Raw genomic sequence first — 13,251 nt, 5'->3', positions numbered from 1 at the left:
TCTGTGCCAATTTGAAGCATAGTTAATTACTTGCTACACTCCCTGCCTTAAGACCTAATTGAGGTTTGCTAGTGGTAATTCTCCTTTCAAAAGTAGAAGATTGATCTTGAGCTGGCAATATTAAATAGATTAAATGGCATTAAGTAAAGTTGAAATATTACTTTATGGAGTTCTACCAAACCAAGAGTATACAATTGTATTATTTTGAAAACTTTCTATTCTTTTCTCATCCCATTTGTCCAAAAGAAGCAAATGGTGGTCAGAATATTTTAGTATCCGGTGCTGAAAATTAATTAAAGTCATCTCCCTCCATGGCATTAAAAATACAATAATATTAAATAAAATAGCACTTTGCTGACTTTTCATAGCATCATATAAATCTATTGTGTGAAAAACTCTAATATCACCTGAACCTGTGGGATGCTTACCCAAATTCATCCCTTTCAACTGTATTTATTTTATTTATTTATTAATAGGATTTATATCCCGCCCTATCTCCCGAGGGACTCAGGGCGGCTAACAACATCAAAACTTAAAGGTCTCTGTACAGTAAATTAAAAAATAAAATTTGAAATAAATTAAAATAAATTAAAGAATAAAGTTAGAATTGTAAATATAATTAAAATCCTTGTCAGTCTAGGTCAGCCAGGTGGAAAAGGAGTGTTTTGAGGCCGCGGCGAAAGGACTGGAGATCTTGGGCCATCCGAAGCTCAGGGGGGAGCTGGTTCCACAGGGCTGGTGCTCCCACAGAGAAGGCTCTTCCCCTGGGGGTCGCAAGCCGACATTGTCTACCCGACGGTACCCTGAGGAGGCCTTCTCTGTGTGAGCGTACTGGGCGATGGGAATTTGTTCCCGGCAGCAGATGGTCCTGTATTTGGAAACACTGCAACACTTGAGCATTACTGCAATGTAGTTTCAACTATCCAAGATGAGTGGCTCTCTGGGTTAGCGGATGTTGACAAATGCTCTTTGCAAGGCATTTTGTACAATTGCCAATTCATTTTTTGATGCTCACTTTGTCCCTAAGCTAGAAGCACCAAATGAGAGCTTCCATTCCACTCTTTCTCATTCCCTTCTAATCCTGCAATTTGTTATTCACTGAGTTGTAAACATATCCTATCTGAAGACATGCTGTAGGCAAAAATAGCATTTTGAAAAGTTGTTGGAATTAAGCAGAGAACCAGGCAGAATATCATAAACACAACAGTCCTGGAAACAACGTAAGTCTTTTAAATTGACAAGAAACATACACTACTTGCTCTTTCCAGTCCTTCTCCTTTCCTCCCACGCAATCTCGTTTCCCATGTATAAATAACTGTCTTTAAATCTATCCTTCCCACATAATTTATATTTGTACCTTAAACTCCTTATCTACCAGACTAACCTTTTCCAGTAGAGTTTTACAAGCTCTATCTTGTAGCCATCTTCTCTGTTTTCCCTTTCCTTGTAACCCTGATGGTTACAAGATAGAGTTGGAGACTATCAAAACTCTACTGGAAAAGGTTGGTCTGGTACATTAGGAGTTTAAGGTAAGAGCTGTGGTGGTGCAGTGGTTAGAATGCAGTATTGCGGGCTAATTCTGCCGACTGTCGGGAGTTCAATCCTTACTGGCTCAGGGTTGACTCAGTCTTCCATCCTTCCGGGGTCGGTAAAATGAGGACTCAGATTGTTGGGGGCAATATGCTGACACTGTAAACCATTTATAGAGGGCTGTAAAGCACTGTGAAGCATTATACAAGTCTAAGTGCTATTGCTGTTTTTTCCTGAGATCCCAGGGTTCCCCATTCTGGGTACTGTCCAGATGTGTGACCCCAAAATTTCCAATCAGCATAGTCCCTTTATCAGAGTTTAAATCCCTTTATTTCAAGGACATGCAAGCTGGGAGGGATTATTTAGTTTTAGAGCATTTTCATCCCCTCCATGCTACTATCACTAGGTGAGTGGACAATATTATAAGCTAGTTGAACATGACCAGTTTGATTTACAAGCCATTCCCAAGCCACTGTAATCATAGCCTTGCTTTTCTCTGCTTTATCTTGACCAAATGAAGATTGCAATGACTTTCAGGTGCAATCTATCACTGTTGAACGACTGTGAACTGTGAGCTGATATGCAAGGCCCATATATCTGTAATGAACCAGAGGAAAAACATACTAGAATGCATGTTTCAATCAAGGAGACACATGGTAAAAGGGGAGAAAAGATAGTTATCTGAGATTGCAGAACAGCCACAAGATTGTAGATGAACTTGTTTGCTCACTTTGCTGCTTGCAATGAGTCAATCCTGGACTGCAGTCAGGATCCTGCAACTATCATGGGGTGTCTAGTGGGGGGGGGGGGAGAAATCCCAGCATGACAGGACTCACTACAAGCACACTCTTCATTACAGGAATCACTTTCCTACCTGTAAAAACATTGATAGGTGTAATAAGCAAGGGTGAAGGGCGAGATGATCAGCTTACTGGCCATGGAGCTCAGCTGTTTGCAGAATCTTTCTACATCTTGACTGATTCTCTGGTCTCTAAAAAATTGTGCAATACAGAGAGATATTACCTTGATAAGTACCACCATGATAAGAACAGCAAAGAAGAAAAGTTAATGTCTTATGAACAAAATGGTTCATTCACTATTCCAGGTGCTTTAAATATTTGCACCAGGCAAACCAGTACAGGTAGTCCTTGATTTACAACCATTTGATTAGTGACCATTAAAGTGGCACTGATAAAAGTGACTTAAGATCAGTTTTCACATATACGACTATCGCAGCATCCCATGGTTAGATGATCATAATTCGGGCACTTGGCAACAGGCATGTATTTATGACAATTGCAGTGTCCCAGGATCACGTGTGATCACCATTTGTAACCTTCACAGCCAGCTTCTGACAAGTACAGTCAATGGGGGAAGCCAGATTCTCTTAACGCCCTCATGATTTACTTAACACTGTGGTGATTTGCTTAATGGAAAAAGGGTAAAAAAATGGGGCAAAATTCACTTAACAACTGTCTTGATTTAGCAATGGAAATTTTGGACTCGGTTGTGGTCGTAAGTTGAGGACTATCTTGTTGAGTAGGAACATGCTGGTGTCTGTTAAAAGCTGGAATGGCATCAACTGCCCCATCATAGATGTTTATGTGGTAGGATCAACTATTGCAAAAAAACCAAGGTTTTTTTTTCTGATTTGGTTTGTTCTATAAGAATTCAACTTCGTAGTTTGCAATCTTTGGTTTATGGCTTATTGTGCTGTGAAAACCCAGCCACTAAAGCTGATTCTACAAACCATGGCTTTGAATGGCTGGAAATAGTGACTCGGAGGGTCATAACTATCTCATGGCAAGAGCACCACTTCAGCAAATGATACCTTTTAGAAAATTCTCTTTTCTCAGATATTGCGTAGTCTTCCAATAAATTATTTTTATAGCTTCATGAGCAGGATTTGGGGCAGAAAGCAATCTTCCTTGGCAGAAGCCAGTTATAAAGAAAATAGGTTTTCCCCCCCTATTTCTATTGTTTTAGTGTTTATCCTTTTAACTTCTGATCAACTGTTCAGATAACGTATATCAAAAATGAACTGATGAAGCTCCAAATCATGTATAATGGAAAGGGTTTTGAATACAGAAACATATATAAGAAGTTTTAAGAAGGTTAAAAAAATGTCCTAAATTCTAACCAGTTTATTGCAGTCAGTATTATTTCTAGGAAGTGAAACAAAAATCTGGGTATTCATCGTTTCATTTGTACTGTTTTAGAAATGCATCCACAGCAAAATTAGATTTGGCATGATAAATTGGTAATGGATTTTCACAACAAACTCTTCTTACATAATTGCAGTTATAAATATCAGTTTTTTTTAAAAAAAAACAGCAATTAACTAACGGAACATTTATATGAATAGTACACAAGCATAATTAAAAAAATTATCTTATGTTATTCTTGTAAGACTTTTCAACAGCTTCCCATTTTTTCCTATTATAAACTATTTTCTATTCTTATTTTATAAAAAAAACAATGTTTTAAACTATTTTTGCTGAGTCTTGAGCTATATTCTCTTCTAATATTCCTTTAATTAAGAGAAATTTGATTTGTTTGATAAATCTGGTTTAGCTATTTCAGATAAAGCCCTGGTATAGTTGTAGTATCCCCTTTGAGACCTTACCATTAAAGATGTCTTAGATGTCATTCACAAAATTACCTAACTACATGTTTAGTTGCTCTGTGCTATCCAATTCCAATATTGTAGTCAAGTCTTGTTCACAAAGTATGTATTCAGCTAGATTTATGCCCATTTATCTGTGATGAAACATACTTCTGAACAGACATGTTTTAGATTAAAATAGAAATGTACACCCAAAGTTACTCTTTTTAAGTTATATATCAACATATATATATTATTCTCTTAGTTTCTGCGTCCAGTTCAAAGTGGTAGTGATCACTCATGCTCCTGCACCATTCCATGTGGCACTGCTTCCCAAACTGACTCCACTCGGCTGGTCTTTTCATCCTGTGGGGACCTGTTGAAAATCCCTTTTCCTGATGGGACCAGATTCCATGGAGATTCAAGCAGTTCCTTCCTTCCATTCTAGAAGATCAAGAACTTCCTATTCCATCAGGCTTTCAGCTCTAGTTGATTGGTTATGGATGTCTATCTGTACAGTTGTTTTTATATTTTGTGACATGTAATACTGTATTTTTTGTTGCTGTTATATTATTTTTTCTCAGGCTTTTCTTTGTTCTACACCACCCAGTTCAAAGTAAGGGAACAGTTAATAAATACGGTAAATAAATAAATGCCAGAAACTAAATCTATTCTGCAGTCTTGCTTTATGACCGCAACAACTTATCATCAAAATTCCAATTAACTGTGGTTGTAAGTTGAGAACCTGTATTTATCAAGGAGTGGAGAGGCGGTCTTGGAAATAAAATATGCTAATAAGTGTTGCTTTATAGTATTCTAACTTCCCATTTTGTTTGAGTTAAAAGAAAATTTAAAAAGGAAAAAAGAAGATCTGCAGAGACCCTACTGGTAATGGGTGTGCTGGTACTGGTACTTCTGGGCATCAGGCTGGAGACTATACCCACACAATTTCTCTCCAAGGGTGTATTCCCTTTAGCTGGTAAACTAGACTATAGTCCACAAAATTTTAACACATATGCTACTCTGAGTTAATATTTAAGGTCCATAGAACTTTTTGTTTTATTTAATATCATATATTTTTAAAATCAGAAACCTAGCTTAACGCAGAATGCTTTAATTCTGAATGCAATTACCTCAGTGTTAATATAGTTATTATATAATAGCTCAAACATTCTATCAAGGAAGTACATAGAAATTACTGTCTGAAGGCAAAACTTCCAAAATGTGCAATATGACTCCCATTAATAAAATTTTCATTTGAGCAAAACGGCAATTTGACTGGTGCATTTCAGATTGAAATGTACTGTAGTACTAGTATACAGCAACCCCTAGTGGGTGAATTAAAATTAAACAAACTCCCTGTCACTATGAATAAGTGTCTATGGACACTGAGATGACCTGAAATAAAGACTAGATGTACAAACATGCTACAACAATAGATAGAACCACACTGAAAATGATCAGCCACTTACGGATTATCAATTTCCTCATGTAGAACATTCAGAGTATAATACTCCTGGCCCTGAAAGTAGTAGCCATGGAGGTATTCAGTGAGAGTCTTTCTCCAGCTGACATACATTAGATTGCAGATAAACTGGTCTAAACTCTTCAGCTAACAGAGAGACAGACAGAGAGAAAGAGAGCGCTGAAAATCAAACATGGGGAGATACAACATTCAAAAGGAACATTTCAGACGTTTGGTGAGCAAATAGCCACATTTTTTGAAGCAGACTCAAGATTATTTTTGTTATTTCCAATCCAATGGACCGTTGGAAAGAAATTATGTAAAGGAGTTGGGATTATGTAAAGGAGTTGGGAACAGGTCGACAGGATGCTTTTCACTGATTACACCTCAGCTTTCAACACCATTTTGCCAAGCACTCTCATTGAAAAGCTGACTGACTTGAATTTTTCCCCTCCATCTGCGATTGGATTAAAGACTTTCTCAGGGACCGGCTACAAACAGTGAGGGTTGGGTCTGTTTTATCCCACCCCCCTGAAGCTTTGAACTGGCTTGCCACAGGGCTGCATGCTTAGCCCCCACCTGTACTCATTGTACACATATGACTGTGTATCGTCCTACCCATCTACTGTGATAATTAAGTTCGCAGATGATACCACCGTAGTGGATCTTATTACAGGTGGAGGTGAAACAGCATACAGGGGGGAGGTACAAAAACTATCCATATGGTGTTCCAAGAACAACTTGCACCTGAACATCAGCAAGACGAAAGAGATGGTGCTAGACTTCCAGAGGAAAAAAGAGAGGAACCTGCCCCACTTTACATCGGGGGGGGGGGCTGTGTGGAGAGAGTTTCCTCCTTTAAATTCCTGGGAGTCTACCTCTGTGAAGATCTTACCTGGAAAGTCAATACAACCCAGGTGGCCAGAAAGGCCCAACAGAGACTCCACTTCCTCAGGGTCTTGAGGAAGAACAGGGTAGAAAAACGGCTAATGACCCTCTTTTACCGGTCTACTATAGACAGCGTCCTCTCGCACTGTATTGTGGTTTGGTATGTTGGCCTGACAGCCGCGGATAGGAAAGTATTACAGAGGGTGGTGAGCACAGCACAAGACATTGTGGGCTGTCCCTTGACACTACTGGATGACATCGCCAGGGCTTGCTACCTTGGAAGAGTGAGGAAAATTCTCAGCGACGACTCACACCCTGGTTGGTATCTCTTTACTCTCCTACCATTGGGTAGGAGATATAGCAGTATAGCCAGTCGTACCAACAGGCTGAAGAACAGCTTTTATCCATGGGCTGCTAGGCTCTTGAAAGGGAAATAATTTTATAATTTTATGTATGACTGACTTGTGAGGCTGGTGTGTTGTGCAATTAGCTCACATGGTGTTACAAGATGGTGGGTTTGTTGTCACTGTGAGTTGTGGTGGTGGGGGCACGAAGGGAGGCTCAGCCAATCTCAACGTATACATGGTTGTACTTTGACAATAAAGGTTCATTCATTTGAGCTGTCTGTTGATTAGCACACTTCTAAAAATGAATAGACAGGAGCAAATTTGGGATACAGGGAGAAACTGGTAAAATCTAAAATCGATTTGAACATTGTTGTTGATCCATCTTTTTTTTCCTGGACAAAGGACAAATAACATAAGGAATATTTTTTAATTTCTTAATGGAGAAGCAACTGGTTTTTCTGGTCAACTCGCAACATGTCAGATTCAATCTGCTGCATATTACAGAACAAATGCAGCCAAGGAACTTTTTCATATAGTCTCACTTTCAGGTTAATGTATGTAAGGAGTTATATAAAGCTGAAAACAACACAACCCAGGAGAAACTGATAACAGTTTGGATCTGTACATATCTATGTCTGCTCCTGTTCAGGCACACTATTCTCATTCTCTTCCCCTTTTGGTAGGTTGGCCACTGCAATATAACTTATTAGAGTGCAGGGCTGCGATTTTTTTTAAAAAAATATTTATACCAGTTTGCATGCCACCTACTCACTAGACTCTATACTAACAATTCATGTTACTCTGACCATAGATATGTACCTTTCACACATCATTCAAGTGATCCAACAGTACAAAATATAAGTGCGCTATATGACAGATCACAACAAGAGAGCCTGACTGTCATGGGAGGAGTTCTGAGTTATGCACAAGGCAACTGATTTGCAATACGTACGTTGCTTGTACAGCAGAGCAATTTCCATTATCGCTAGTGGTCTAGATTAAGTAGATATTAATATGGAAAAATGATATATTTTGTAGTGACCTTTCATCTATCCACATATTGAAATAATCAACTGTGTTATGCTGTTTGAGATTTAGGATGAACATTTGGAGAATAAGCCTATATGAGAAGGAAGATGCAAAGGACCAACATATCTGAGCTGCAAAAATCTGGGCAGTAAGGATACATAAAGCCTCTGTTTCTCTGCTGCTATCTAGTGGTCATCTGGCTTTCTGTAGCCTATGGATGTGTTAGGCCTTATGTGTGTTCGTTTCTTTTTTTAGTAAATTTTATTATTTTATAGATGAAATTAACAGACCCCCCCCACTCCTATAGCAACGATAATAAAAAGTAGTAAACTGCCAAAGAAACGGAAGATCCATGTAATGTTCCAATGAAAAATATTAATATATACCAAACTGAATTTTTTAACTTGTCATTGAATTTAATTACATAAAAGCATAAATATTCCATTTTCTCATTCTTGCAATATACTGTATAGACATTTCAAAGACTGACAAAGCACTCATCTCTTGAAACCATTTTTTAACATCTAAAATAAGACTTCCCAATCTTTCCCTACCCTTATAAAAAAATTATCTTACCAAAGAGTTGAGTACTATGAGAATCAGAGCAACTGCTGTCACCTTATTGAACTCATAAAGATCTTTCTTTCCCAGAACTGAGAAATATTGACTGGGAATCAGTCCCACCTGGTAAATGATCAGTTGAGCTAGGAGAGATAGGAGAAACATTTTTAAAAGCATAAGCTCCAAAGGTTTATCAATAAAAAGAGAATAATCCTGCATTATGGCAAAAAGAAACATACAAAATGATTTGTCTTAGAAAATTGTTTGCTTACTCAACAAAGCAACTACAAGTAAGGTTAGAAACATCAGCACATTCTTCGAGGTGAAGGCAGGAAATAAAATTGTTTGGATCTTTAGGAATCTGTGGAGAAATTGACGATCCAGCTGGGGCCTATGAGAAAGATAAAAAGACAAGAAAAGATAAAGCTGAACTGCTAGCATGGAAATGTCACTGCCACACTGCTAAGCCCTCCATTCCACTCAGCTTATGATTAAGCTGACTGAAATTTGGAAAAAAAAAGTCTCACTAGAACAACAACAGAAGGGTCCCAGATATTTTGGCAGCTATGAGGCCAATGGGACTAGTGTCTAAAGTTTATTTCAACACTGGGCACAGGATATGTAGAATAGCTGCACTTTTGTTTCAGATGAACATTATACAGAACACTATCTGCAAACCAAACAGCTGTCACAAAGACCAAACATTGGCCATCCTGGGAAAAAGTGACTTAACTGCCTTGCTTAGCAATGAAAATTGTGTGCTCAGTTGTGGTTATAAGTTGTAAGTTTTGCCTGTTGATTATAAAGGATTGGTGATTTTTTTTCCCTGCAGCCTGAAAAAGAACACCACCAACAACTGCTTGTAGAAGAATAACACCAATTTCCACCTGGCAGTGGACTTCCAAATCCACTTCATGTTGATTATTACTTATGAAGGTCTTGATGGCTTGGCCCCTTGTTGTGTTTGAGACTTTCTGCTCCAGGCAGAATCTCCTTTTGCAATTCGTTTTGGACAGAACGGGGCACTCTGTGGATCTCTCCACCTCCATTACTTAATTTTGGAATATGAAGTGGAAACTGGAAACAGGCATTCTCAGTCACAGCTCTTGGCTTCTGCAATAGCCTGCCTCTCTGCAGGTCAGGCTGACCCTTTCCTATAATCTTTCTGGAACAACAGCTCATGAATGAAGGCTGGTTGTCCAGGCATGAGACGATGTTCCTAATCTGTATTATATTAATTATAGATCACCTATATCAATGATTTTCAAACTTGGCAACTTCTAAGATTCAATTTTCAGAATTCCCCACTTAGCATGCTGGCTGGGGAATTCTGGGAGTTGGAAGTCTGCACATCTTAGAATCACAGGGCTAGAAGGGACCTTGGAGGTCTCCTAGTCCAACCCCCTGCCTCTAGACCCCTCATTATCTTTGTTGCTCTTCTCTGCACTCTTTTGAGAGTCTCAAGGTGTTTTTTGTACATGGCAACCAGAACTGGATACATTATTCCAAGTGTGGCCTCACTAATACATTATAGAGCTGTATTATTACTTTTCATGATCTTGATGCTATTCTTCTGTTGATGCAGCCTAGGACTGCATTGGCTCTTTTAATAATAATAATAATAATAATAATAATAATAATAATAATAATAATAATAATAATAATAATAATAATAATAATAATAATAATAATAATAATAATTATTATTATTATTATTATTATTATTATTATTATTATTATTATTTAATTTGTATACCGCCCTTCTCCCGAAGGACTCAGGGCGGTGAACAGGGCGATATATAATAAAAAGCAAAATACAAAAATTAAAAAGTAATTAAACCATTATGCCCGTAATAATTAATACATATTAAAATTAAAACTAATTATAAAAAACCCAACCCCATTCCATCAGACCAGGCCAGTTTGTTCAAAAAAGAAGGTTTTGAGATCGCGCCGGAAGGAGCAAAGGTCGGGGGCCATCCTGAGCTCAACCGGTAAGCGGTTCCAAAGGTCTGGTGCGCCCACAGAGAACGCTCTGTGACAGCTGCAGCACACTGTTGGCTCCTACTTAAGTGATAGCCCACCATGACACTAAGATTCCTCTCACAGTTACTACAGTTAAGCCATATACTGCCTATCCTATATCTGCACATTTGGTTTTTCCTGCCTAGGTGCAGGACCTGGTTTTTCTCACCACAGAACTGCATCTTGTTAGATAGGACCCAATGCTCGAGTCTTTCAAGATCCTTCTGAATCTTGAGTCTGTGTTCCAAAGTGCTGATTTGCAAATTTGATAGGTTCACCTTCTATCTCCTCATCTAGATCATTTATGAAGATGTTGAAGAGAACTGACCCAAGACAAAACTTTGAGGTATCCCACTGCTTACTTTCCCTCCATGTAGATGCAGTTCTGTTGAGAACTGCATGCTGAGTGCAAGCGGTCATACCAACTGTGAATTCATCTGATGGTAATGCTGTCTATCCCACATTGTTTTATCTTACCAAGAAGTAGGCTGTGATCTACTTTTTCAAATGCCTTGGTTTAGTCCAAGTAAACTATATCAATAGCACTTCCCTGATCCACCAATTTAGTCACTTTATCAAAGAAGGCAACTTAAAAGTTGCCAAGTTTGAAAAACACTGAATTATATGAATAGGCAGCTTGTAACAACTTATATATACCTATCACGACATTCAATTTTGAAGTATGTAGTGTTATATGAAACTCAGAAAAAAGAGTACAGTGTTTCTTAAGGCTAACCCTAACCCTACTATTTTCTTTGCTTTTTCTGAACCGTAGTGCCTAGTATTGAAATCCAGCATTGCTTCTTACCCACCTTGCTCGGCCCTGGAACCCTGACAATAGCCGTCTCCGTTCATAAGGAGTTCCTACACACTGGCTCCCTTTTCCGTACTCGATTGCGGACTATTTAAAGCACTTACCGGATAGTTTTCCTAGTTGTTTTCCCTGGAGCCATGAATGAACTGCCCTTCCTTGAAAAAAGAAAAAGAAAAAAAAAAGCTTCCCAGAGTCCACTCGGGATCGCGCTAGTGGAAGACTTGCAAGTCTTCCGTCCCTTCAAGGCTCTTGATTCTAGTCCCACCCCAAACAGGGATTTTGATGAATATTCATTATTTCTTTAGAGTATTCATTAGCGAGTCAGAAATAGCGACTATAGAGGGTCCATCATTGAGAAAATGAGTTGTGAGCACGCGGCTACTAACAGCTACAGAAAAAGACGGCGGCGATGGCCAAGTATCCGAATCCGCGTCATTTTAGTGGGAATAACCAGAGAAACTACAGCATTCTACCGATGCAACTCTCATTTTCTATCTGTATCGCTAAAAGCAACAATTTACGACCGTCTTCATGGATTTAATATATACTTCCGGTCCCGGATTACAGTTGCGAGTTCTCCGAGAGTTGGAGTGGCGGAAATGCTTCAGTTAGCAGTGCTTGAATGGAGAAACACAGTGCTTGAGTGAAGTGTAGTCCACAAAAACCTATGTAAACACAAATATTTCTCTTTTTCTTTTCTTTACTGCAACAGATTAGTACAGTTACTTCCTCCGAAAATTCGCGTCAGGAAAAACTAGAACCGAGTTTTCAAAATAAATGTTCATTAATGAACAAAGAAAGAAACAAACCATCGTTGCTTTAATTTCGTGATTTTCTTCTCCTTTTCCGCACGATTATGACCAAATGTTCCCAGATCATCCTTAATCCCACTAACCGAAATCAACGAAGAAGCAGATTTTTTGCAGCGGTGTCTTTTTGTTTGTTGTTGTTTGATAAAGGCCAAACTACTATTGATTTTTTTTTACATAAGTTAGAAATTATACAGTTAGAAAAGATATAAATAGCAAACTTTTAGTGTTCTTTCACCTAGTCCAGGGGTAGGCAACCTCGGCTCTTTTATGACTCATGGACTTCAACTCCCAGAATTCCTGAGCCAGCCAAGCTGGCTCAGGAATTCTGGGAGTTGAAGTCCATGGTCTCATGTATTTGTGCCTCTCTTGCCCCTCATATGGAAGATGTTTTTCATCCTAAAGGGAACCGGAAATTAGACTCCTGCAAGTCATACATACATAGGTCTGTTTTGAGAGGGAAGGAAGATAGAGCTCCTTCTACCGGACTAATTGTGTAAGGACAGTGTAAAATACAAAATCCAAGATCCAACCTTTTTCATTTATTTTGTAGACGTTTAATGGTGTCATGTTTTCTTACATAAGAACTTAATAACCCTGTTGAATAAGATTAAACCCCTGTTCTATGGCTCTTAGTGGCCAGCTAGATTCTTGGATTCAATTCCTGGCAAATAGATGGGGAAGAAATGGAGGTAGTGACAGATTTTATTTTCCTGGGCTCCAAGATCACTGCAGATGGGGACTGTAGTCAAGAAATTAAAAGACGCTTGCTCCTGGGGAGGAAAGCCATGGCAAATCTAGACAGCACACTAAAAAGCAGAGACATCACCCTGTCAACAAAAGTGCGTATAGTCAAGGCTATGGTCTTCCCAGTTGCAATGTATGGCAGTGAAAGTTGGACCATAAGAAAGGCTGAGCGCAAAAGAATTGAGGCCTTTGAACTCTGGTGCTGGAGAAGACTCCTGCGAGTCCCTTGGACTGCAATGCGATCAAACTGGTCAGTCCTAGAGGAGATCAACCCTGACTGCTCTTTAGAAGGCCAGATCCTGAAGCTAAAACTCAAATACTTTGGCCACCTAATGAGGAGGAAGGACTCACTGGAGAAGAGCCTAATGCTGGGAAAGATTGAGGGCAATAGAAGAAAGGGACGACAGAGAATGAGGTGGCTGGATGGAGTC

At 38.9% G+C, this 13,251-nt stretch overlaps 1 protein-coding gene across 3 annotated transcripts in view; it reads right to left on the bottom strand.

Moving 5' to 3' along the window:
* Positions 1-11,776, bottom strand: part of ABCD4 (ATP binding cassette subfamily D member 4) — a 35,918-nt gene extending 24,142 nt beyond the window's left edge. For all 3 annotated transcript variants that reach the window (XR_014024563.1, XM_081313333.1, XM_081313334.1), the window contains exons 1-5: positions 11,369-11,776; positions 8,698-8,816; positions 8,441-8,568; positions 5,608-5,747; positions 2,405-2,521 (exon numbers count right to left, since the gene is read on the bottom strand). Coding sequence is in view for 2 of the 3 variants with exons in the window: in XM_081313333.1 (XP_081169459.1) it covers positions 2,405-2,521; positions 5,608-5,747; positions 8,441-8,568; positions 8,698-8,816; positions 11,369-11,403 (539 nt within the window). In the remaining variant the exon portion in view is untranslated. The remainder of the gene's footprint in view (positions 1-2,404; positions 2,522-5,607; positions 5,748-8,440; positions 8,569-8,697; positions 8,817-11,368) is intronic.
* Between the last annotated feature and the right edge of the window lie 1,475 nt (positions 11,777-13,251).

The sequence above is a fragment of the Vipera berus genome, assembly GCF_964194415.1.
Source record: "Vipera berus genome assembly, chromosome: 1".
In the NCBI taxonomy this organism is placed as follows: domain Eukaryota; kingdom Metazoa; phylum Chordata; class Lepidosauria; order Squamata; family Viperidae; genus Vipera; species Vipera berus.
Note: the sequence above shows the minus strand (reverse complement) of the source record. Positions and strands in the feature narration are given on the sequence as shown.